General features: G+C 42.4%; 2 protein-coding genes across 4 annotated transcripts in view; one reads left to right on the top strand and one right to left on the bottom strand.

The window, feature by feature from the left end:
- Nucleotides 1–4,770: 4,770 nt before the first annotated feature.
- LOC109894307 (cyclin-K) lies at nucleotides 4,771–12,721 on the bottom strand. 2 transcript variants are annotated; one of them, XM_031828671.1, is made up of 10 exons: nucleotides 11,090–12,721; nucleotides 10,751–10,832; nucleotides 10,360–10,491; nucleotides 9,997–10,102; nucleotides 9,516–9,600; nucleotides 9,107–9,276; nucleotides 8,070–8,287; nucleotides 7,909–7,942; nucleotides 7,699–7,770; nucleotides 4,771–6,618 (listed from the first exon to the last, which is right to left on the bottom strand). In XM_031828671.1, the coding sequence occupies exons 1-10, from the start codon at nucleotides 11,284–11,286 to the stop codon at nucleotides 6,017–6,019; spliced, it is 1,698 nt and encodes a 565-aa protein (XP_031684531.1). In that variant the 5' UTR covers nucleotides 11,287–12,721; the 3' UTR covers nucleotides 4,771–6,016. The 2 variants fall into 2 exon arrangements, with proteins under 2 accessions (XP_031684531.1, XP_031684532.1); XM_031828672.1 differs by having other exon boundaries at nucleotides 9,516–9,573; nucleotides 11,090–11,749.
- setd3 (SET domain containing 3, actin histidine methyltransferase) overlaps nucleotides 11,725–25,774 on the top strand; it is a 61,199-nt gene continuing 47,149 nt past the window's right edge. The window contains exon 1 of one of the 2 annotated variants that reach the window (XM_020487708.2): nucleotides 11,725–12,074. Coding sequence is in view for 1 of the 2 variants with exons in the window: in XM_020487707.2 (XP_020343296.1) it covers nucleotides 13,122–13,148 (27 nt within the window). In the remaining variant the exon portion in view is untranslated. Of the gene's footprint in view, nucleotides 12,075–13,024; nucleotides 13,149–25,774 lie in introns of those variants that run through there. The other variant, XM_020487707.2, reaches the window with a different exon arrangement.

The raw sequence follows: 25,774 nt of genomic DNA, 5'->3' as shown, positions 1-25,774 counted from the left end.
TTTTAACCCCTGGTGTGTTTGTCAGTTGTGAATGTCGATGAAAGTGTAACTTTGTGATTCCTGTATATACAGTCCGAGTCAAAAGTTTGGACACCTATTCATTCAAGGGTTTTTCTTCAATCAAAACTATGAAATAACACACATGGATTCATGTAGTAACCAAACAAGTGTTAAACAAATCAAAATATATTTTATATTTGAGAATCTTCAAAGTAACCACACTTTGCCTTGATGAAAGCCTTGCACACTCTTGACATTCTCTCAACCAGCTTCATGAATGGAATGCATTTTTAAAAGTAAATTTGTGGAATTTCTTTCCTTCTTAATGCGTTTGAGCCAATCAGTTGTGTTGTGACAAGGTAGGGGTGGTATACAGAAGATAGCCCTATTTGGTAAAAAAACATATTATTATTATTATTATATTATCCATATTACGGCAAGAACAGCTCAAATAAGCAAAGAGAAACAACAGTATATCATTACTTTAAGACATGAAGGTCAGTCAATCTGGAAAATGTCAATAACTCTGAAAGTTTCTTCAAGTGCAGTCTCAAAAACTATCAAGCACCACGATGAAACTGGCTCTCATAAGGACCGTCACAGGAATGGAAGACCCAGAGTTACCTCTGTTGCAGAGGATAAGTTCCTTAGAGTTACCAGCCTCAGAAATTGCAGCCCAAGTAAATGCTTCAAAGAGTTCAAGTAACAGACACATGTCAACATCAACTGTTCAGAGGAGACTGTGAATCAGGCCTTCATGGTCAAATTGCTGCAAAGAAACCACTACTAAAGGACACCAATAAAAATAAGAGACTTGCTTGGGCCAAGAAACACGAGCAATGGACATTAGACCAGTGGAAATCTGTCCTTTGGTCTGATTTCCAACCGCCGTGTCTTTGTGAGACTCAGAGTAGCTGAACGGATGATCTCCGAATGTGTGGTTCCCACCGTGAAGCATGGAGGAGGAGGTGTGATGGTGTGGGGGTACTTTGCTGGTGACATTGTTGCTGATTTAATGAGAATTCAAGGCATGCTTAACCAGCATGGCTACTACAGCATTCTGCAGCGAAATGCCATCCCATCTGGTTTGCGCTTAGTGGGACTATCCTTTGCAAGCCCCCAAGACTATCCTTTGCAAGCCGTAGTCTGGCTTTTTTATGGCGGTTTTGAAGCAGTGGCGTCTTCCTTGCTGAGCGGTCTTTCAGGTTATGTTGATACAGGATTAATTTTACTGTGGATATAGATACTTTTGTACCTGTTTCCTCCAACATCTTCACAAGGTCCTTTGCTGTTCTGGGATTGATTTGCACTTTTCGCACCAAAGTACGTTCATCTCTAGGAGACAGAACGCGTCTCCTTCCTGAGCGGTATGACGGCTGCGTGATCCCATGGTGTTTATACTTGGGTACTATTGTTTGTACAGATGAACGTGGTACCTTCAGGCATTTGGAAATTGCTCCCAAGGATGAACCAGACTTGTGGAGGTCTACAAAAAAAATTCTGAGGTCTTGGCTGATTTTTTTATATTTTCCCATGATGTCAAGCAAAGAGGCAGTGAGTTTGAAAGTAGGCCTTGAAATACATCCATAGGTAAACCTCCAATTAACTCAAATGATGTCAATTAGCCTATCAGAAGCTTCTAAAGCCATGACATAATTTTCTGGAATTTTCCAAGTTGTTTAAAGGCACAGTCAACTTAGTGTATGTAAACTTCTGACCTACTGGAATTGTGATACAGTCAATTGTAAGTGAAATAATCTGTCAGTAAACAATTGTTGGAAAAATTATTTCTGTCATGCACAAAGTGGATGTCCTAACCGACTAGCCAAAACTATAGTTTGTTAACAAGAAATGTGTGGAGTGGTTGAAAAACGAGTTTTAATGACTCCAACCTAAGTGTATGTAAACTTCCGACTTCAACTGTACACACACACACACACACACATACACACACACACACACACGCACACACGCAGATGGCTAACAAGCAACCTTCATTTAGTACTGGTACTGTATGTATATATGCATACACATATATTCACAAAACAGAGGCGGGGCGATCGTTTTGTTATTGTTTCATCGGTGGATTTGCCCTTTAAACAGCTGCATATTATCAAGATATCAAAGTGTCACAAACTAAAAGGTAAACAATAGGCCTATAGCAAATGCAGCATATGGCAGTCATTTTCACATGTAATTAGCACTTTTCAGTGTGCTCAACAATTTGGCTAATCTATACAACCATATTTCTAAGTCCTATTGAAGATCAAGGGGTATAACATTTATTGGAATGACTGGAATTCTGATAGACTTTGTTTTTTAATGTAAAGATAGAATTTAATCGTATTATTATATGTGGTAGCATGTGATGGGTTAGAAGAAGGCTACATAACCAACCCATAAAGTAAAATTTTACATCAATATATGGCCAATTATGTCAACTTTAACATTGATTTATCCTGCAGTAGATGTCACTCAATTACACACATTTTTGTCTTCTTCTTATTCATCTTAAGGGGAAAGTAATCTAAAAGTAACTGAATGCAATCAGATAACGTTACTGATTTTGGGTAATCCAAAAGTTACTTTACTGATTACAATTTTGGACAGGTAACTAGTAAGTAACCGATTACATTTAGAAAGTAACCTACCCAACATAAACTCAGCAAAAAAAAGAAATGTCCTCTCACTGTCAACTGCGATTATTTTCAGCAAACTTAACATGTGTAAATATTTGTTTGAACATAACAAGTTTCAACAACTGAGACATAAACTGAACAAGTTCCACAGACATATGACTAACAGAAATGGAATAATGTGTCCCTGAACAAACGGGGGGTCAAAATCAAAGTATCAGTCACTATCTCGTGTGGCCACCAGCTGCATTAAGTACCGCAGTGCATCCCCTCCTCATGGACTGCAACAGATTTGCCAGACCTTGCTGTGAGATGTTACCCCACTCTTCCACCAAGGCACCTGCAAGTTCCCAGACATTTCTGTGGGGAATGACCCTAGCCCTCACCCTCCGATCCAACAGGTCCCAGGGATTGAGATCCGAGCGCTTCACTGGCCATGGCAGAACACTGACAGTCCTGTCTTGCAGGAAATCACGCACAGAACGATCAGTATGGCTGGTGTCATTGTCATGCTGGAGGGTCATGTCAGGATGAGCCTGCAGGAAGGGTACTACATGAAGGAGGAGGATGTCTTCCCTGTAATGCACAGTGTTGAGATTGCCTGCTATGACGACAAGCTCAGTCCGATGATGCCTTGACACACCGCCCCAGACCATGGCGGACCCTCCATCTCCAAATCGATCCCGCTTCAGAGTACAGGCCAAACCGCGACTCGTCAGGGAAGAGCACTTTTGCCAGTCCTGTCTGGTCCAGTGACGGTGGGTTTGTTCCCATAGGTAACGTTGTTGCAGGTGATGTCTGGTGAGGACCTGCCTTACAACAGGCCTACAAGCCCTCAGTCCAGCCTCTCTCAGCCTATTGTGGACAGTCTGAGCACTGATGGAGGGATTGTGCGTTCCTGGTGTAACTCAGGCAGTTGTTGTTGCCATCCTGTACTTGTCCCGCAGGTGTGATGTTCAGATGTTCCGATCCTGTACAGGTGTTGTTACATGTGGTCTGCCACTGCGAGGACGATCAGCTGACGGCCTGTCTCCCTGTAGCGCTCTCCTAGGCATCTCACAGTGCTGACAGTGCAATTTATTGCCCAGGCCACATCTGCACTCCTCATGCCTCCTTGCAGCATGCCTAAGGCACGTTCACGCAGACGAGCAGGGACCCTGGGCATCTTTCTTTTGGTGTTTTTCAGAGTCAGTGGAAAGGCCTCTTTAGTGTCCAAAATGTTCATAACTGTGACCTTAATTGTCTACCGTCTGTAAGCTGTTACTGTCTTAATGACCGTTCCACAGGTGCATGTTCATTAATTGTTTATGGTTCATTGAACAAGCATGGGAAACAGTGTTAAAACCCTTTATAATGAAGATCTGTGGAGTTATTTGGATTTTTATGAATTATCTTTGAAAGACAGGTTCCTGAAAAAGGGACATTTCTTTTTTTGCTGAGTTTATTTTGATTTGTTTAACACTTTTTTGGTTACTATCTGATTCCATATGTGTTATTTCATAGAGTCGATGTCTATGTCTAAAAGTCTAAAATTATTTGGTTTTAAATATACTTAAGTATCAAAAGTAAATGTAATTGCTAAAATATACTTAAGTATCAAAAATCAAAGTATGATCATTTCAAATTCCTTATATTAAGCAAATCAGGAGGTTAGTTTTTTTATTTTACAGATATCTAGGGGCACTCTCAAACACTCATAATTTACAAACAAAGCACGTGTTTAGTGAGTCCGCCAGATCAGAGGCAGTAGGGATGACCAGGGATGTTGATAAGTGTGTGAATTGGCCATTTTTTGTTTGTTAAGCATTCAAAATGTAATGAGTACTTTTGGGTGTCAGGGAAAATGTATGGAGTAAAAAGTACATTGTTTTCTTTAGGAATGTAGTTTAGTAAAAATAGTAAAGTACAGATACCCCCCACAACAACTTAAGTAGTACACTGATAAATAGAAGAGATGGCTAACAAGCAACCTTGATCAAATTTAAGGGTGGAAGGATGCCTTTACTAAAGTGTTCATTCTGGGCCTCAATTTAAGTGGCTTGACAAGGATGCCCCCAACTGGCTAATCCATCTAACAACAAGAAGCATGGGTGAAAGACTATAGGAATCATGTACACAACAGGGTACAATAGGATTATTTTTGTATATTTTTATTGTCACACATTGAAAAAATAAATGAACAACTTTAGAAAAAAACGAATGTTTAATGCCAAGTAACTTTGCTTAGAGTAACGTTTCACATATTACAAACAAACTAACAATGGACGTTCACAAGGTATAATGAAAAGACAACTTCAACATTTAAAAAAGTCATTTTAAACCATTATTTCATGGCAGTGCTGCACTCTTAGAAAAAAGGTTTTCAAAAGGATTCCATGGCTGTCCCCATGCAGAACCCTTTTGGTTCCAGGTAGAACTCTCTGTGAAAAGGGTTCTACATGGAACCCAAAAGTGTTCTACCTAGAGCCAAAAATGGTTCTTCAATGGGGACAGCCAAATAATCCTTTTAGGTTTTAGATCGCACCTTTTTTTTCTTAAGAATGTGCAAGCATTAAACATACTTTTCTTCAACAACAAAACATAAAACGTCCAAACACCCATAAAAAGGTGTGTTTATTTAAAGTGTGTGAGTTTCTTGTGTGTGTTTGTCCTGTGTGTGCATCATGCAAGTGTGTCTTTATGTTCCAGTCCATGCACAATGCTACAATGGTAGACTATTCATTGACATTAGAATATAATACTGGTTTAGTAGTGTGTTTCAAACAGAAAGGAATGCATGTGGAAGATACTGTACATCCAAGCCATGGAATGGTTAGAGTGGAGCTGCCATTTTCCTTTTTGGTCCGACCATTCTGTCCTACATTTGTACAGCAAGCTAACCTAAACGTTTTCATATAAAAAAAAGGACAAACATGTTACTAAAAAGGCTAATATAAAAACAGCCATAGTACAACAAACACACCACATTATGTATTTCACGTTAACTAACTTGTGCAATGGAAGTTAATGGTTGGTTCTTGATGAGGTGTGGCTGTGCTGTTTGGCTTGTTGGAGATGTAGGGTTGCAAAATTCTGGTAACGTTACCTAAATTCCCAGGGTTTCCAGAAATCCAGGTTGGAGTCCAGATTTCCTGGTTATTCCTTACGATTCCAGGAATGTTCCAACCGGGATTTCTGGATGACCTGAGAACAGTACTTAAATTTTGCAACCGTAAGATGACAGCTTCAGAAAACTACAGGGAGTACATGAGGCCGGTCTCCCCAACTGGCCTTGCGTTAACTGTGTTCCCCATCACTAAAGCTGTCTGTCAGTAACACTGGAGACTCCTGTCTGCTGTAATAGGACTAGTGTTGGTTTGGCACATCCAGTCTCACCCCCATCACCTCATCCACGCCCCCTGACTCATGCCACTGATGGGGGGCATGCCAGGGGGCAGCGGAGGGGGTACCTGGCCCTGTCCTCCAGGGGGTGGGGGATAGTTGCTGGGAGGGATGCCCATCACAGGCGGGTATTCCCCGTGTCCGGGGGGCATGCAATGAGGGGGCGGGGGAGGGTAGCTGTGGTTGTACCCCGGCGGGGGGTAGGCGGGGGAAGGTGGAGGGAGGTTGGGTGGAGGGTAGGAGGCGGAAAGTGGAGGACCAGGCGGCGGGGCGTTAGGGGGGTAGACGTGGCTGTGGTAGGCCAGGGGAGGGCCATAGGATGGGGGGATGGTGCTGTAGGACGGCCCCTCTGTCTTCATCATCGACTGGAGGCTCTGGAAACCCTCTCCTGACATGTAGGAGCTGGAGGTGGGGATGCCCATGATGTAGCTGGACGGGGGCGGTGGAGGGGGGCGGTGGGGAAGCGGGGGAGGCTGGTGGAGGGAGGCTGAGTGGGGGGGAGGTGGAGGTCCTTTAGGAGGCTCCGCTGGGCCTCCTGCCCCAGTTGGGTCTGTCTCTCCTGGGAGAGGGGCGGAGGGGTGGGAGGCTGGAGGCTTGCGGTCTACAGGGAGAAGAGAATTAGAGAACCCTTAGAGAAACAACTGAATCAAACCACTTAACCGCTAACAAAGCCGCCATTTAACCGCTAACAAACACACCCCCCTTCCTAGATGGGTCACGTAAACAAAGCTGTCTAGCGAACGGTGCTGTTTCGAAAGCAGAGTAGTTTAACAGCTGATAAGGTCATTATCAGATTAGGTAGAGAGGTCAGACAAGGCATACAGTAGAGTAGCAGAAGGATGGGGTTATATCCTGTCCACCATGGCCATACACCACACCCCCTAGAGCCTTATTGCTTAAGTATCCCCTAACTATCTAAACGCTTGTGATTTTAACCTGCAGGCTTACAGGGAATCCCCTACACCAAGTCTGATATCGAATCTAATAAGTGCTCATCATACAGTACTTCTGCATTATCTAACCCGTCGCCGAGGGTCTAAACCTGGCCTAGACACCTCTCAGCCAATCAGAGGAGAAGAGGGAGCAGACCAGTTCATACCAGCAGCTAACCACTTCTTCCTCCCCAGCTCAGCTAGCTCTTTCGGGGGCTGAGGGGACAGACTGGAGGGGACCAGGGGCTTCTCAGAGGGTGTGTCCCAATTGGCCCTATTCCCTATCTACTGTAGTGGACTACTTTTGACCAGGGCCCGTAGGGCTCTGGTCAAAAGTAGTGCACTATGTAGGAAATGGGGTGCCATTTGGGACGCATCCAGAGGGCTTCTCAACCACTTAGCAGGAATGCCATGAGTCAATAATCTATTCAGCAACATGAGACGTTACAGTAGGGAGTGGAGTGGACAGATCTGTGGAGCATTTACACCAACTCAATTCTTACACAGTGCAATAAGTATTACCCATACGAGAATAGCAGAAGGAAAAACAATAAGGCTAATGGACATGGGCCTGTCTTCATAAAACTTCAGGATAGGATTTATTTCCTTGAGTTTTCTTTTACATTTCGATCTACGGATATTCCCTCTGGAAACCAACAGGTGCGGAAGTTGTTGCACTGGTGTAGAGGCTTAGTGAATCTGGCTACTAGCGTGGTCGTCTTGTGAGCGGACCAGGGTAGGGGACTCACCTGAGGGGGGTTGTGATGTGGGTAGAGGGGGCATGGGAGGCTCCAGCCTGGGGATCTTAGAGCCCACTGGCTCTGGAGAAGAGAGAGATGGAGAGACCGCAATAAGTCATACTCTAACATACCTACTGTTATAAATCCTTTTAAAATGAATATTGGCAGCCATACACTTCCAATAGATTAATCTACTGTCTCAGCCAGAGTTGTGCTCACCAGGTGCCTGGCTTTCTTCTTTAGGAGACGATACCTAAACAACGACATCAACAAGGCAAATGGGTGTCAAAAACGAAAACAGCTCAATTTAGTGCCTGTGGTCATGAAAATAACATGGTGCCTGCCCTCACAAGAACCTTTAAACTGGGTGTCAGACTCACGTGGGCTCGTTTGAGCTGGCGAGGAGGGCTGGTCTGGGGCGAGACCTTCTTGCTGAGTGGTGGCGCGACAGGGGGGCTGGGGAGCGGGGGCTGGGAGAGGGCCTGCAGCTGCTGAGGGGTAGGGGTGGGGACGGGGATAGGCGGGGTCTTATCGCTGGGGGTCTGGGGCATCTGCTGCTTGCCCTGGGAGTACAGGTCTAGGATCTGGTGGCAGATGTCTATGGAGCAGAGGAGGAAGTCATTAATGGGAAGTGCATTTCATAAGTATGGATGTAAATGATAGAGTACCACAGTATGGTTATCAAAACATCACGCCAGCGTAAGCCAACACAAAACACAGCCCTTATTTTAAGTGTTTCTAAAATGCCCTATGGGGAAAAATTTATGGTGGAATGTGATTGGCTATGAAAAGCCAACTGACATTTACTCCTGAGGTGCTGACCTGTTGCACCCTCGACAACCACTGTGATTATTAATATTTGACCCTGCTGGTCATCTATGAACATTTGAACATCTTGGCCATGTTCTGTTATAATCTCCACCCGGCAGTCAGAAGAGGACTGGCCAACCCTCATAGCCTGGTTCCTCTCTAGGTTTCCTCCTAGGTTTTGGCCTTTCTAGGGAGTTTTTCCTAGCCACTGTGTTTCTACACCTGCATTGCTTGCTGTTTGGGGTTTTAGGCTGGGTTTCTGTACAGCACTTTGAGATATCAGCTGATGTAAGAAAGGCTTTATAAATCAATTTGATTTGGAAAAATGATTGGAACCATTTCCCTGTTTGACCGCTAAGTTATGGGTATTATATCTCTTCCACTGTGGGGCTCTATAACACTGCAATAAGCAAACAGCCCACAAAATTAAGTGTTAATCAAAGTGGTGTGAAAGAGAACCTTGAAAGAGGCATACTTTTGTCTTTAAAGTCTAAAAACAGCCTTACACAAATGTCGAAACCAGAGAAGTGCTCGAGAGAGAGAGAGAGAGAGAGAGAGAGAGAGAGAGAGATAGAGAGATAGATAAGGAGAGAACAGCCAGTACCACCTTCCAGCAGCTCCACTGGGACATCCTGGACAAACTGTTCCCACCATCGCCGTGAAGACTGCTTGGACGTCCACTCCTGGATGTCAAACTTACACAGCCGGCCGGCCAGGTACATGACTGCTACAGCTATGATCTCTGGTTCCCACTGTAGGGACAGCATGGTGCACAAGCTGTGGGGAGGAGAGGAGAGTCGCATGTGTACATCAATTACAGGGCACATATTAATAAAGCCTTTCAGAGTAGGAGTTCTGATTAAGGATCAGTTTAGCCTTTTAAATCTTAATCATTAAGAAGGGGGACCTGATCCTAGATCAGCACTGATTGCATTATAATACACACATGGATATCACTGTTCTTCCATGGTTCTGCCAATTTAAGCATTCCATGTTCGGGTTGTGTAACTGCTCACCTGTCATTCACAAAGGTCCAGGCCATCTGAACTAGCTTCTGGACTTTGTTCTTATCACCTGAAACAGATCGGAAATACTTCAGATCTGTGAACAGAAAGAGGTGGATGAGTTTAGGGGTCGTTTTCATTCAGACAGGGTAATAATAGACTAGATCAGATTAGGATTATATCATTGTAGATTAATTGTAGTGCCTCATTCACATCATTGGGCCGACCCCCTTCACATTGTGTTTTGCAGCACACTTCCAGCTACCATAGTGAACAGGTAACCAGGCCAGCCCATCATAGATCATAGCATAAATCAGGGTTGCCAAATGTTGGAAACTTTCCCAAAACGCCCAGAATTCCCGGTTGGAGGATTCCCGGATTTCCTCCTTATTCCCATCTTGGAATATTCCAACCAGGATTTCTTGAAAAGATGAGAATCTTAGGAAAGCTAGTGGAATTTTGCAACACTAATCAAGCATATGCATCCGTGTACCTTTGAGCTGCTTGGCATAGCGGAGCAGGAACTGGTATGGGTGCTCCACCTGCAGGTCGAATTTAATGGTCTGCAGCAGGATCCTCTCCAGCACCATCACCTCCTCCTGTACAGGAACAGAGTCATGGACAATATTGTGACCATGAAGTGTTTTGGATACAGACCCTGTCCTTCCCAGGGAGGGAAATATAATTCACTACCTGGTCAGGGGTCACAAAACCTTACACTAGCAACTTAAAAATGAATAGATTTAATGCAATGTACGGGGTTCCCTCAATATTATAGTACCAACATAGATGCAGGTATTACCTTCTTGTAATCCAGGCAATTGTCAAAGTTTACACACTTTAGTGAGGCACTCACCTTTGGGTCATCTCCAAACTGGGCGAACTGTATGTCATTCAGCAGGCTGCGAGCCGTCTTGATAATGTCTTTACATTTCTTTGGGGTCTCTTCCACTTTACCGGCCAGGAATAGACAGCAACCCCCAGTCACCTGTAGAGACATAGTATTTGTCAACTGGGTATATACAGCCGAGGCAAGGAGATATAACACAGCCACAGATGAACAGGGGAAGCCCTTTTCAACCGGTGACAACGACTTCCATTGGAAAAGGCTCATCTAAACCACCTTTAACATAGCTAAGTCTGGTTAAAAGCTAAATCAGTCAAATCAACCCAACTTATCCATATTACAGGGATCTAAACTTGAGTTAGTCAAAAGCAAGAGTTGTAGATACAGTGTGAATACTTACATATCTGGGGAACTGCTTGAAGGAATGAAACATGTAGAAGCGATGGAAGTATATGATCCCTGTAGCCAACGTGTCATAGTGTCTGATCATAGGGTTAAGGAACTGAAGAGTTACTGGAACCGTGACGTGGGTAATAAAATGCTGCATTGATCAATCTGAATATAATCTGGCACTTGTGAAATAACAAACAAACAATGCATTATTCTAACAGAACCATGACGCTGCACCAGTTTACTCTCCTGGCTGCCAACACAACCAACCCATCAAAAGAGACACCAGATCATGCATATTTGCACACAGTCGGTGTGTGTTCGTTGCTAATCAATGAAGGAAGGATACAGTCCCAGGCGCGTGCCCACGTCGAAGATGAATCGAGCCCCCTCTCTTCGGTACCGGGCCTCGGTGGCCGGGTCCAGGCCCTCGGACTGGGAGGGTGTGTGAGCCAGGTCCTTCTTGTCCCAGTACCAACATGGCTTGATGTGGTCCAGACTTGCAGCTGGATTTCCAGGGATCGAATTCTCCCTGTATTCTTTCATTAACTATACTAGCTAAATTGTAGAAGCCTCGCTAGCTAACTAGCCCCTGCACACTGTACCCTGTTGTCAGCTTCCTAAGACAATAATTAGCGATGAAAGGGATGTAGCACAGCGATGCTATCTCTTTTTCACTTGAATAACCTCGCTAGTTACAGCTAGCTGCAGAAATCGTACAATTATTTCACCCATTCAATTAAAATAGCTACACTCGTATTGACGTGTACCGCGCCATATCTAATTCATCAAAATATGAAACAATCAAATGGGGCGGACACGTTGTTCGTTTCAAGATCGTCGATTGCCATCTTTGTCAACAAATCATGTCGCCTGAATCGTAACCATTTATGGAAATTTTCAGTCCCTAAAGTAAACTTCCAATCACAAACCACGAAGGGGTGTGTTTTGTGTTTATGTTGCGAAGCCAAACGTTCCATTCGCGAGTGGCCAACTGACTGTTCGTATGACCAATGGAATTGCGGTAAACCTGATCATTTCAACCAATCCGTATAAAGAACCCGTTAAAAACGTTGCATTTTCGAAGCCAGTTGGATTTTTAACCAATTGGCAGACAAATGAAGCAGCGCACACCTATCAACAGCCAATACAAATCAAGAAATAGAACTTTGTTGATGTTGGTATAGAACGTTTGCGCTCCAATCACATAGTTAGAAAACTGTGTTCCAGGCATAGCTCGCCCAAATCCACATCAGGTTTGGTTTCGCTCGCCTTACCGTGTGGAAGAGGATTGTGCAGTTTGACAGGAGAGGAACTACTGCACTCCATTTACGGTAACTTAGTTTCGCCAAACATATTATTAACAATTATTTGCATGCAATTAACTGCTTGATATTACAAGTAATTCTGCTTTCCATTGACATTTTCACCTGACATTATTGCGTTGCGGTGCGAACGTCGCTTGCGAATTTGCGAGCCAAGCTAGCTAGCGTGTTTCAAATGTGTTTTTAAAAAATAATTTAGCATTTCAACCAGATTATGTTTTACTGGTGGCTTCCCTTTTCAAAGTTCACAGTAAACGAGCGTGAGAGCCTACTCGTTTGCTAATCACATTCCACGATGTGTTTATTGGACGAGGCAAATGAATGGACTCGTCCGCTACGCTGCAACCACGACAGTGAGCTAACCTAGCCAGATAGCTAGTCCAATTAGATTGCTTGTTGGATGGGCGTGATTCAGCAGGACGAACCTAGTAGGGAAGCTAACGTCAGTTAGCTAGCTCAGTGGGACTGTGATAATCTATTTCACTGTCAGCTGCTGCCTGTCAGCCACTTTAGAGCCAACGTTATCGCAACAAGCTTCCTTGGGAGAATGAAACCAACCCCATTTTATATTCTCCACAATCCTTCTAACAAGATGAACAATCTAACCAGTTGAGTTGGACTGTTAACGTTAGTAATGTGTCGTATTTTTTGTTTAAGTTAAAACATGTAGGTAACTAGCTGTCTTCAAGAATGCCCGCATGTGTGTGTCCTATGCATTTTAAATTGAGGCGTGTAGCTGGATCTACGAAACCAATTGTGGGACAATTGGTTTTGTAGATCCAGCTACACGCCTCAATTCAAAATGCATAGGAGACTCACTCACTACATTCTTGTTCTTATTTGGTAGCCGTGCCTATCTTTTGCATTCATCTCGTAGGGGAGGGCCCGAAAACATTCAATAAACATTGATTTTGGAGTGAACTGTCACTTTAAGACTTTAAGACTCCATTTCTGTGGTAGGGTAAGGGTTTGGAACTTTGGCTCCTTGATGCTTCATTTGGTCTGGGGTGTAATCGGTTGTCCAAACAGATGCAAAACGGAATGTTTTGCAACTAAATGAGAGTTTCGATTGGACAAAGTCAGGTATGTTCTGTTTGCTTCCGTTTAAGAAATGTTTTGCAACTGAATCTGCGTAATGAATACGCCTCTGGTTTGTCTATGGGTGCATACTCGATTGTGTTGGTGGAGGATTCTTGGCAGCCTTTCAAACAGTGTCAGGGGCCAGGGCAGGTGAACTATGCCAATGGCATGCTAGTGGCCAAAAACCACTGAAAGGGGGTCAAAGCCTTTATCCATCGGAGTGGAAGAAGATGGTTGGTGTTTAGCCTATTACTGTTTGACTGGGATCTGAGCTGTCTGAAATCCCAGACAGCAACAGTCACATTTTAGCTGTATCACAGAAGTGATTCCTTCAGACATTTTCATATTTTTCACATGTATTTATTTATTTCTAATCCCAGTTTCTCAGTTCATAAGCCCCTGAATGCTTTTGGAAGGATTCCCTGTTTTTATTCTTCCAGCCACTGTTGTCCCTTTGACTTAAACTTAGATTTGAAAGATTCAACATGTTAAATCTAGGTCAAGGTCTCAGATTCTGTCAAATTATGTGTGTGAACATGTTTCGGTGTTCTAAAATCTGACCACAACTGACAATCAGGACCAGTCTAGTAGAGATGAGTCTGAACTAGAATCTGGGTTTACAGGATAATTTAATATGGTGACTCTCCTTTAAACCCAAGAAGCAGCCATTCAACTTGCCATTGACCAGCTTTTCAAGCTTAATGTCAAAATACGTTCATTACATACCAAAGAATGGAATTTTGCTGAGCAACTGTCGTCATTGGTGCTGTTATGGCCTGTATGTACTTCCAAAAAAGTGACATGCAACTGTAAAAATGCCTTGTCTGGAATGAATCTAAGTATTGTTTTTGACCAAGTATGCATGTGTCAAATACAACTCTTCTGCACCTCCCAATAAAATCACCCATTTACTGGTTGGCTGATCCAGCAGCAGGAAAGGTCATTGATTTTATAACCTACAACAGTGTATGGTTGTCATATCAATCTGTTTCACTGGCGCTACACTGAACGCAATAATATTCCATGTAAGTAGACAATGTAGGGTATGTTTTTACAGTGACTGGGTTTCTTTAGTTACTGTGTTTTAATTCCATTACTAATATTACAGGAGGTGCAGAATCGGTGCAGAATCGGTGCAGAATCGATTTGACACATGCGCACTTGGTCAAAAACAGTACTTAAATTCATTCCAGACAATGCTTTCTTTTTCAGTTGCATGTGACTTTTTATTTAGACCTTTCTTGTAAGTACACACCAAGCCATAACAGCTCAAATGACCATAGTTGCTCAGCGAAACTCCTTTCTTTGGTAAGTGCCTAATGTATTTTGACATTATTAAGCTGAGAAATGGCATGTTGAGTGTCTGCTTCCTGTGCTTTAAAGGAGAATGTTCATATTCAACGTCTCCTTTTAAGCACAGATTCTGGTTCAGGATGAGTCTATGTTTTCTCACATGGTGTGTGCGTGAACTTAGCTTTAGGAACAGGAAGATGGCAGGTCCGCTGGAGGTCACACACACCATGTGAGAAGTTGTCCTCCCTGTATGGCTGGCCCTGCACCCTGCTGCTTGGCTAGGCCATAGTGTCCGTCTCAAATTGCACCATGCCCACTATAGGGTGCCAGAAGGGACGCAGCCATAAAGTGACAGGCAGCACTCAGCACTGCTCTCTTCCTGTAGCTGAAGGCCTCATCAAGTAGCTGTCCCACACTCTCACTCTTATTTTTCCTCCCTCCCCAATTTTAGCTGGAATTAGCCTAAAGGGTGTGGCAGCATCAACCCTACTTCAACTTGCACATGTAGGCTATACAGTGGTGCTGCTGTCTGTGAAAGGCAGGCACACTCAGTGCCCACTTATTTCCCTTCAGAGTGGATGTGTTGGAAAATGGTCAGAGTTTCGACCTGACTGCCAAACATGGCTTTGGACTCATGAACCGGTGGTTGAGTCAATGATTTCTTTGGCTTTTGCCAGTAGCTGCAAGAATAGCAGGTGACAAAGAAAGAGTGAGGGGGAGAGAGAAGAAAAGAAAAGCTGGACATGAGGGAGCGAGGCAGCTGCAGAGTGGATAAACATGACTCCTAAAATGGCTGGTGCAAATAGTCTAAGGTCCAGATATATAATACTAACTGCATGTTGACACTACATTGCCCTGGCGAGCTGTTTAAAGCCATCATTATGCCGGTGTGAAACACATAGCAGCCAAACACTGTATTGTTACAGAAAAAAAGCTACCTTGCTGATGTTTAATTTGACAGCAGATTAAGGTTAATTCTCCTGGTTGTTTCTTCTGCATCCCAAATGCCACCCTTTGTTCTTTACAGTGCACTACTTTTGACCAGAACCCTGGGCTCTGGGCAAAAGTAGTGCACTGTTGATGTAATGAAAAGTTTTACTGCTGTCAGTAGAGAAGGACATCACATTAAACCTCAGGCATTGTACTGTAGTTCCTCTCCCTGTATGACACCATGTTTGTTTCTGCCGACTGCTTTAGGTTGTTGTGTTCATCTGGCAGAGCCACAGGTTACCATGGCAATGCCTTTGCCTGTTTTATTTTACATAAGATACTGTACCAGTCTCTCTCACTACTAGACTGAAAAGTGAGTAGAGCATTCTAGGATGCTACCACTCAGATATTGGTTAGGCCTATAGAATCTAGATTATTCTTATAACAGGCAGGTGGAAGCATTGCATAACCTTGTCCTCATGGAAGTGTGGACTAGGCTATCAGCCAAGAACTACCGGTACCCAATTTAGAGGGAGGAAATGTGGGATTGATATTGGGGCAATATTAACACTAATATCCTGTCGATTTTTACACGCATTTGATTTCCATGTGAAATGTGCCCACCATGCCTTGGAGCTTAAACATCAACTCCCTCTGTTAAAGGTATTGATTGGCCCTGTTTAGATTCTGCAGTCTCTCACGGCCTTCAGTGGTCATTACATGTAAACTTAACTTTTGTTTGTGCTCATGAATCGCCGTGACCCCAACCAACCTCACTAATCACCCTTATGATCACTCGGCTAAGCATGCCTCTCCTTAATGTCAGTATGCCTTGTCCATTGCTGTTCTGGTTAGTGTTTATTGGCTTATTTCACTGTAGAGCCTCTAGCCCTGCTCATTATACCTTATCCAACCTTCCAGTTCCACCACCCACACATGCGATGACATCACCTGGTTTCAATTATGTTTCTAGAGACAATGTCTCTCATCATCACTCAATGCCTAGGTTTACCTCCACTGTATTCACATCCTACCATACCTTTGTCTGTACATTATACCTTGAAGCTATTTTATCACCCACAGAAACCTCCTTTTACTCTCTGTTCCGGACATCCTAGACGACCAATTCTCATAGCTTTTAGCCGTACCCTTATCCTACTCCTCCTCTGTTCCTCTGGTGATGTAGAGGTGAATCCAGGCCCTGCAGTGCCTAGCTCCACTCCTATTCCCCAGGAGCTCTCTTTTGATGACTTCTGTAACCGTAATAGCCTTGGTTTCATGCATGTTAACATTAGAAGCCTCCTCCCTAAGTTTGTTTTATTCACTGCTTTAGCACACCCTGTCAACCCGGATGTCCTAGCCATGTCTGAATCCTGGCTTAGGAAGATCACCAAAAACTCTGAAATCTCCACCCCTAACTACAACATTTTCAGACTAGATTGAATGGCCAAAGGGGGCTGTGTAGCCTGCAGAGTTCTGTCCTACTATCCAGTCTGTACCCAAACAATTTGAACTTCTCCTTTTAAAAATCCACCTCTCTAAAAACAAGTCTCTCACTGTTGCCGCCTGCTATAGACCACCCTCTGCCCCCAGCTATGCTCTGCACACCATATGTGAACTGATTGCCCCCCCATCTATCTTCAGAGCTTGTGCTGCTAGGTGACCTAAACTGGAACATGCTTAACACCCCAGCCATCCTACAATCTAAGCTTGATGCCCTCAATCTCACACAAATTATCAATGAACCTACCAGGTATCACCCCAAAGCCGTAAACACGGGCACCCTCATAGCTATCATCCTAACCAACTTGCTCTCCAAATACACCTCTGCTGTTTTCAACCAAGATCTCAGCGATCACTGCCTCATTGCCTGCATCCGTAATGGGTCAGCGGTCAAACGACCTCCACTCATCACTGTCAAGCGCTCCCTGAAACACTTCAGCGAGCAGGCCTTTCTAATCGACCTGGCCCGGGTATCCTGGAAGGATATTGACCTCATCCTGTCATTAGAGGATGCCTGGTTATTTAAAAAAAATGCCTTCCTCACCATCTTAAATAAGCATGCCCCATTCAAGAAATTTAGAACCAGGAACAGATATAGCCCTTGGTTCTCTCCAGACCTGACTGCCCTTAACCAACTCAAAAACATCCTATGGCGTTCTGCATTAGCATCGAACAGCCCCCGAGATATGCAACTTTTCAGGGAAGCTAGAAACCAATATACACAGGCAGTTAGAAAAGCCAAGGCTAGCCTTTTCAAGCAGAAATTTGCTTCCTGCAACACAAACTCAAAAAAGTTCTGGGACACTGAAGTCCATGGAGAATAAGAACACCTCCTCCCAGCTGCCCATTGCACTGAGGATAGGAAACTCTGTCACCACCGATAAACCCACTAAAATTGAGAATTTCAATAAGCTTTTTTCTACGGCTGGCCATACTTTCCACCTGGCTACCCCTACCCCGGTCAATAGCACTGCACCCTCCACAGCAACTCGCCCAAGCCTTCTCCATTTCCCCTTCTCCCAAATCCAGTCCGCTGATGTTCTGAAAGAGCTGCAAAATCTGGACCCGTACAAATCAGCCGGGCGAGACAATCTGGACCCTCTCTTTCTAAAATGATCTGCCGAAATTGTTGAAACCTCTATTGCTAGCCTGTTCAACCTCTCATGTCTGGGATTCCCAAAGAGATTCTTCAAAGGGGGGGACACTCTTGACCCAAACTGCTACAGACCTATATCTATCCTACCCTGCCTTTCTAAGGTCTACGAAAGCCAAGTCAACACACAGATTACCAACCATTTTGAATCCCACCTCACCTTCTCCGCTATGCAATCTGGTTTCAGAGCTGGTCATGGCTGCACCTCAGCCACGCTCAAGGTACTAAATGATATCTTAACCGCCATCGATAAGAAACAATACTGTGCAGCCGTATTCATTGACCTGGCCAAGGCTTTCGACTCTGTCAATCACCACATCCTCATCGGCAGACTCTATAGCCTTGGTTTCTGAAATGATTGCCTCGCCTGGTTCACCAACAACTTCTCAGACAGAGTTCAGTGTGTCAAATCAGAAGGCCTGTTGTCCGGGCCTCTGGCAGTCTCTATAGGGGTGCCACAGGGTTCAATTCTTGGGCTGACTCTCTTCTCTGTATACATCAATGATGTCGCTCTTTCTGCTGGTGAGTCTCTTCACCACCTCTACGCAGACGACACCATTCTGTATACTTCTGGCCTGTCTTTGGACACTGTGTTAACACCCCTCCAGACGAGCTTCAATGCCATACAACTCTCCTTCCGTGGCCTCCAACTGCTCTTAAATGCAATTAAAACCAAATGCATGCTCCTCAACCGATCGCTGCCTGCACCTGCCCGCACGTCCAGCATCACTACTCTGGACGGTTCTGACTTAGAATATGTGGACAACTACAAACATTCCTAGGTGTCTGGTTAGACTGTAAACTCTCCTTCCAGACTCCCATCAAACATCTCCAATCTAGAATTGGCTTCCTATTTCGCAACAAAGCATCCTTCACTCATGCTGCCAAACATACCCTCGTAAAACCGATCATCAACTTTGGCGACGTTATTTACAAAATAGCCTCCAATACCCTACTCAATAAATTGGAAGCAGTCTATCACAGTGCCATCCGATTTGTCGCCAAAGCCCCATATACTACCTACCACTGCGACCAGTACGCTCTCGTTGGCTGGCTCTCACTTCATACTCGTCGCCAAACCCACTGGCTCCAGGTAATCTACAAGACCCTGCTAGGTAAAGTCCCCCTTATTTCAGCTCGCTGGTCGCCATAGCAGCACCCACCCGTAGCACGTGCTCCAGCAGGTATATCTCTCTGGTCACCCCCAAAACCAATTATTTCTTTGGCCGCCTCTCCTTCCAGTTCTCTGCTGCCAATGACTGGAACGAACTACAAAAATCTCTGAAACTGGAAACACTTATCTCGCTCACTAGCTTTAAGCACCAGCTGTCAGAGCAACTCACAAATTACTGCACCTGTACATAGCCCATCTATAATTTAGCCCAAACAACTACCTCTCCCCCTACTGTATTTATTTATTTAACTTTGCACCCCATTATTTCTCCTTCTACTTTGCACATTCTTCCACTGCAAATCAACCATTCCAGTGTTTTACTTGCTATATTGTATTTACTTCGCCACCATGGCTTTTTTTGCCTTTACCTCCTTATCTCACCTCATTTGCTCACATTGTATATAGACTTATTTTTCTACTGTATTAATGACTGTATGCTTGTTTTACGCCATGTGTAACTCTGTTGTTGTGTAACTCTGTGTTGTTGTATGTGTCGAACTGCTTTGCTTTATCTTGGCCAGGTCACAATTGTAAATGAGAACTTGTTCTCAACTTGCCTACCTGGTTAAATAAAAGTGAAACATTTAAGGCTCGGATTTTTACTGTTTCCTGAGTTTTATTCATAAGTGTACACTGTAGCAAAACGTTTTGCAATGGGAAAGTAGGGCTCTGACGGTCTTGGAATTTTAGGTTACGGTAATTGGCCAGGCCAATGTACTTTGTCAACCACATAACCGTTGGGTTGGGGGATTGGCACATACCAGAATCAAAAGAAACACGTGGCTTTTCTCTGCAACTTCACTACCAATACACTTCGTTATCATGGTAGCATTTTATTATTATCTCAAATATTAGTGTAGTATACAAATTAAGTAATGTCAGATTGGAGAGGAATTCCGGAAAAAAGTACAGATTCAGATTTTGACACACTTAACCATTCACACCAATTACGATGCCTTTTCCCTCCTCTTTCCAAACAATTGGCATAACGTCACCAACACTGCTGCGGTCATTCTCTGTGGTAATATGTTGTTCAAAGTGGCTGGAGAGGACGCAGTAATGAGAGAGATCCTATACTACTGGGAAAATATAATGCTACTGAAAATATTAGGATAAGCATCCTATAGGTGCATTCATAAAAGGAGCTTGGCCACGTTTCATTCAGTTGTGCCCCGTTTTAATAAGAGAGGAAATGTGAAACTGGCACCTGTCGTCTTTCCTCGCACATACTGTATGCTGACCCTGCTAGTTTCATTTCTATCTGACTAAAGAGATGCAGCCCAGACAGGCTTATTTTAGGAAACTTTCTGAATGGACATAGAGAATTAGTGAACTCATTCACACACCCACCTAAAAGGACCCATCGATCAAAGCCGCCTGCAGCACATCTCACTCAGACAGATAAGCAAATCACATTTGTCTTTTCCCCCAAAACATATGAAAAACCTTGCCTATCCTACAGAAGGGACTTAAGGTAAGGCTATCAAAAAGTCTACATTATAGGATAATGCTAAATCAATGTAGCCTGTCCTAAAGATTGATAAGGAAAGTTTTAAGGGGATGTATAGAGACAGCTGTGATGGGCAGGAAGATGAACTTGACAACCATTAGACAGTAGAAACACATGCACGCAGCCTTATCTGGCGGATAATTTTGGTGTTTTTTTCCCCCTATAGCACATGTGGTCACAGATTCACATTAGCAGGCCTATAATATATAAGTTATATGAATGATGCGTTAATGAATATATTAATTTCCAACTTACACATCTGTCTTCACTGTTCATTTGTACAAATCACGCATCTCCACTAGCTTGTCTCTTCCCCCTCTTTTATAGCTCTTGAACGAGCCCCCCCCCCCCAGAAGTTTCTAAAACTGTTTGAATCATGCCTGTGAGAATAAAAACATATTTAGCAGGTGAAACCCAGAGGACAAACCATTCAGATTTGTTTGTTTGTTGAGGTCACTCTCTTTTCAATGGATTTTCATTGGGAATCAACATTTCTAAGGGACCTTCTTGCAGTTCCTACCGCTTCCACTGGATCCAGTCTTTAGAAATTGGTTGAAGGTTTTCCTTTGTGTAATGAAGTAGCCCTGTTCAGAACGAGGGTCACTTCAAGTGTACTGTTAAGAGGCGCGTGACCAGAAAGCTAGCTACAGTTTGTTTTCCTCCTGTATTGAACACCGATCATCCCGTCTTCAATTTTATAGATTATTTACGTAGAAAAATACCTAAAGTTGAATTACAAATGTAGTTTGAAATGCTTTGGCAAAGTTTACAGGTAACATTTGAGATATTTTGTAGTCACGTTGCTCAAGTTGGTACCGGTTTTTTTCTGGATCAAACGCGCCAAATAAATTGACATTTTGCATATAGATTGACTGAATTAATCGAACAAAAGGACCATTTGTGATGTTTATGGGACATATTGGAGTGCAGAACAGGCACAGCGAGATGTGTTAATTAACTCGCACAACGAACCCACAGTCCTGTCAGTGGCTGTGTGCCAGATAACAATTTCTATTGGTAAACAGCTTATTTTCGCATGCAAAAATCGAACCTGTTCTGAATAAATAATTTACGGATATTTCGTAATTGGTGTGAACTGCGTCATAAACGAGACACACTTGTATAAATTTTCTTCTTATTTATTCTGACTAAAATAACGGACTTGGTGAGAAAGGGCCTTTACTGAAAATAGACCTTTTACAAGATTAAGTCACCGGTTGATCCTTATTAAACCTCTTATGGATAGGGGAGACGCTAGCGTCTCAAGTGGCCAATAGCCTCGGGAAATGCATAGCGCCAAATTCAAATAAAACTCAAACTTTCATTAAATCACACATGCAGGGTACTCAATTAAAGCTACACTCGTTGTGAATCCAGCCAACGTGTCAGATTTAAAAAATGCTTTTCGGCGAAAGCATGAGAAGCTATTATCTGATAGCATGCACCCCTCTGAACCACCTGAACGAGTTGTAAACTAAATAATTAGCGTAGCCGGCGCTACACAAAACGCTGAAATAAAATATAAAACATGCATTACCTTTGACGAGCTTCTTTGTTGGCACTCCAATATGTCCCATAAACATCACTATTGGTCCTTTTTCCGCTTAATTCCGTCCATGTATACCCAAAATGTCCATTTATAAAGCAGGTTTCATCCGGAAGAAAACTGCTTTCCAAAACACAACGTCACTACAAAACATTTCAAAAGTTCCCTATAAACTTTGCAATACAACTTTAGATATTTTTAAACGTTAATAATCGAATAAATTGTAGACGGGGCAATCTGTATTCGATAAAGTAAACAAAACATGCACCACTTTCCCTCTTGCGTAACTATCAACAGTGTAACGTTGTTCCAGGATGTGCCTTCGTTTCACCAATGATTAACTTCAACCCAAATTCCAAAGACTGGTGACATCCTGTGGAAGTCGTAGGAACTGTAAAATGGTCGCTATCAAATTTCCCTTGGCAAAGACAACTGGGGGAATTGTCAGAGGAAAAAATAATAACTGTTTTTCCTCGGTTTTGCCTGCTACATAAGTTATGTTTATAGTCACAGACATGATTGAACCAGTTTTAGAAACTTCAGAGTTTTCTATCCACACCTACTAATCATATGGCTATAATATATTCCTGGCATGAGTAGCAGGAAGTTGAAATTGTGCATGCTATTTATCCAAAAGTGGAAATGCTGCCCCCTATGCTTTTAAGAACAAATTCTTATTTACAATGACAGCCTACCGGGGAACAGTGGGTTAACTGCCTCGAACAAAGGCAGAACGACAGATTTTTTAACTTGTCTGCTCGATCTAGCAACCTTCCAGTTACTAGTCCAATGCTCTAACCACTACTCTACCTGCCGCCCCGGTCTCTCCAGATCTCCTAACAGTACTATTTCTAGGGTCAATTTTAGATCAATGCTATGCATTTTCAGCCATTCCTGAACCTGAGACCAGAAATAGGATACCTGAGAGCAATACCAAAATAAATGGTCTATTGATTCTGTATCCTCACAACAAAATCTGCAGAGCTTCGATGATTTTATGAACCAAATTATCAACATTTTGTTGTTGGCAAGAATTCGATACAATAATTTTAGCTGAAAAGCACATCTTCAAAGTCTTGAATCTTGCATTGTTTTATATATCAACCCATACACCCTGTACAATGGAATCGGTACATCCAAAATCTCTTCAACTAGTTTGCAATCTGTATGGCACAGTTGTCAACATCCTGGTCCTCAAATGAAACTGGTATACTTTCCTATTTATGCTATTTTTATTTCTGCACTAGTTTTGATCCTTTATATTGGGCAGACAAACCAGTTCCCTACCTCCTCCCGCTGCCACCTGCCTCCTCCATTTTTGGGGTAACACTGTAATCAATTGGTTGTACTCTTGGATTGAGCAGACCTTTCTGTACATTTCTGATAACTCCGTGAAGGACATAACTCTACTCTACCATTCCAATTTACAAAGCCCTTTTCAGAAATCTTTCCCATAAATACAGGTATTTTATCAACCAGCACATTTGAGTTCAGCCATAATATTTGTTCTATCTTATCAGGGGATGAAATTGTAGCCAACTCCGCATTGCTTGTTTGAAAAAGGATCATTTTCAATTAATTGAAATTGCTATGTCTCAATCTGCAAAGGCAAAAAGGCCAATTTTAAACAATGGATGAGCTTTTCTTAGTAGTCTACTTGAGAACCATTTAGGGTTAAAGCAAAACTTTTGAACAAGTGAAGCTTTTAGAGAGGTTTAGTGATTTTATATTTAATAATCTCAACCTACCCAATTCATCTTCATTATATTGATAGGCACGCTTTATTTTGTCTGGTTTAGTGTCCCAGATAAAGCAAAATATTTTTTTGCTCATATGATTTGAAAAACAAAATCATCAGGAGTAGGCAGCGCCATAAGTGAGTAAACTGAGATATGATTAAGGAGTGAAATCAGGGCAATTTTTCCATAAATAGACAGGTATTTACCTCTCCATGGTTGCAGGATCTTTTCTATTTTTACAAGTTCTTGTCTATTTTTACAAGTTCTCTACTGAAATTCATTGTGGAGAGCTTATTTAAATATTTTGTGACATGAATACCAAGTATGTCTACTTTACCATGAGCCCATTTTATGGGTAAACTGCAGGGTAATGTACAAGTTGTACTTTTTAAAGATCCAATATGTAATATTGTACACTTATCATAATTAGGTTTTAGTCCAGAGTACAGAAAAGTTATCTTCAATGAGACATTGCAGGGATCTAGCTTGCGGATTTAATATAAAACTGGAGTCATCGGCATACATGGACACCTTTTTGTTTTTAAGCCTTGGATTTCTAAACCTCTGTTGTTATTGGATCTGATTTTAATATCTAGCATTTCGATGACCGTAACGAATAGATATGTTGACAGCGGACACCCTTGTTAAACTCATCTTGACAATTCAAAACTCTGAGAAGTAGCCGTTATTTACTATTTTACGCCTGGGGTCACTATACATTATTTTTTACCCATTTTATAAGAGAAACACCCAAATTGAAAAAAATCCACGCATTTATAAATAAAATCCAGTCTTTATAAAATCTGCTAGAAATACCAGGCCTAGCTTCTTAGATGTTTCATAATTTTCTATTATGTCTAGTAGTTGTCGTATATTATCTCCAATGTATTGTCCATGTTAAAAAAAACTGTCTGATCGGGATGACCAATACCTGGGAAAAAAAATATATATCTGAGTGCTATGCATTTCTCTAGTATTTCTGCATTGAAGTGTAAGGGGCCTCCAGTTTTTTTTATTTTTTAGATAGACTGGATATTTATATTTGCCATCTGGGTCTTGATTTAATAATGGAGAAATCAGACGTTTTTGCCGAGTACCTGACAGATTGTTTTAACTACTAGAAATAGTAGTCTAACAATGGAACTTTTAGTATATCAAAAATAGGCTTGATATACCTCTACTGTTATGACATCAAGCCCTGGGATTTTTCCAGACTGAAAGCATTTAATAGCCTCAAAGTACTTCCTCTGTAATTTGGCATTCGCACTGATCTTTCTGTACATTTGTTAATTTTCAATTTTTTTAATATTACTTGGTCAACATTCCTTAACGTAATCGTCATTCAGTGGGAGAGGATGAGACGGAAAAGAGAACATCTGCCTAAAACATTTAGCTTCCCATTTTAAAAATATAATTCAGAGAATCATAACTCCATAACTCTGAGTTTCTACAAAATCTTTTTGTTAGCGTTCCTGTAATGGAGATTAAAGAATGTGCATTTTTCTCCATTTTGCTTTATTTTTTGTAATAGATTACATTAGATCGTTCTTGAATAAGTTCAAGATCTTTTTGTTTTTCCTCTAACTTATTTTGTATCTCTGTAGTATAATTTTTATTGCCAAATACCTGCACTATTAGTTCATGTAATTCCCTTAGCCTCGTCTCTTTAGCCAGAAACTGCTTTTTATTATTGATGAATATTGAATGACCTATGAAGGTACATTTAAACGTACCCCAAACAATAAGGGGATTTGCTGAACCTATATTATACTGGAAATATT

Source organism: Oncorhynchus kisutch, linkage group LG7 (genome assembly GCF_002021735.2).
Source record: "Oncorhynchus kisutch isolate 150728-3 linkage group LG7, Okis_V2, whole genome shotgun sequence".
Taxonomy (NCBI): domain Eukaryota; kingdom Metazoa; phylum Chordata; class Actinopteri; order Salmoniformes; family Salmonidae; genus Oncorhynchus; species Oncorhynchus kisutch.
Note: the sequence above shows the minus strand (reverse complement) of the source record. Positions and strands in the feature narration are given on the sequence as shown.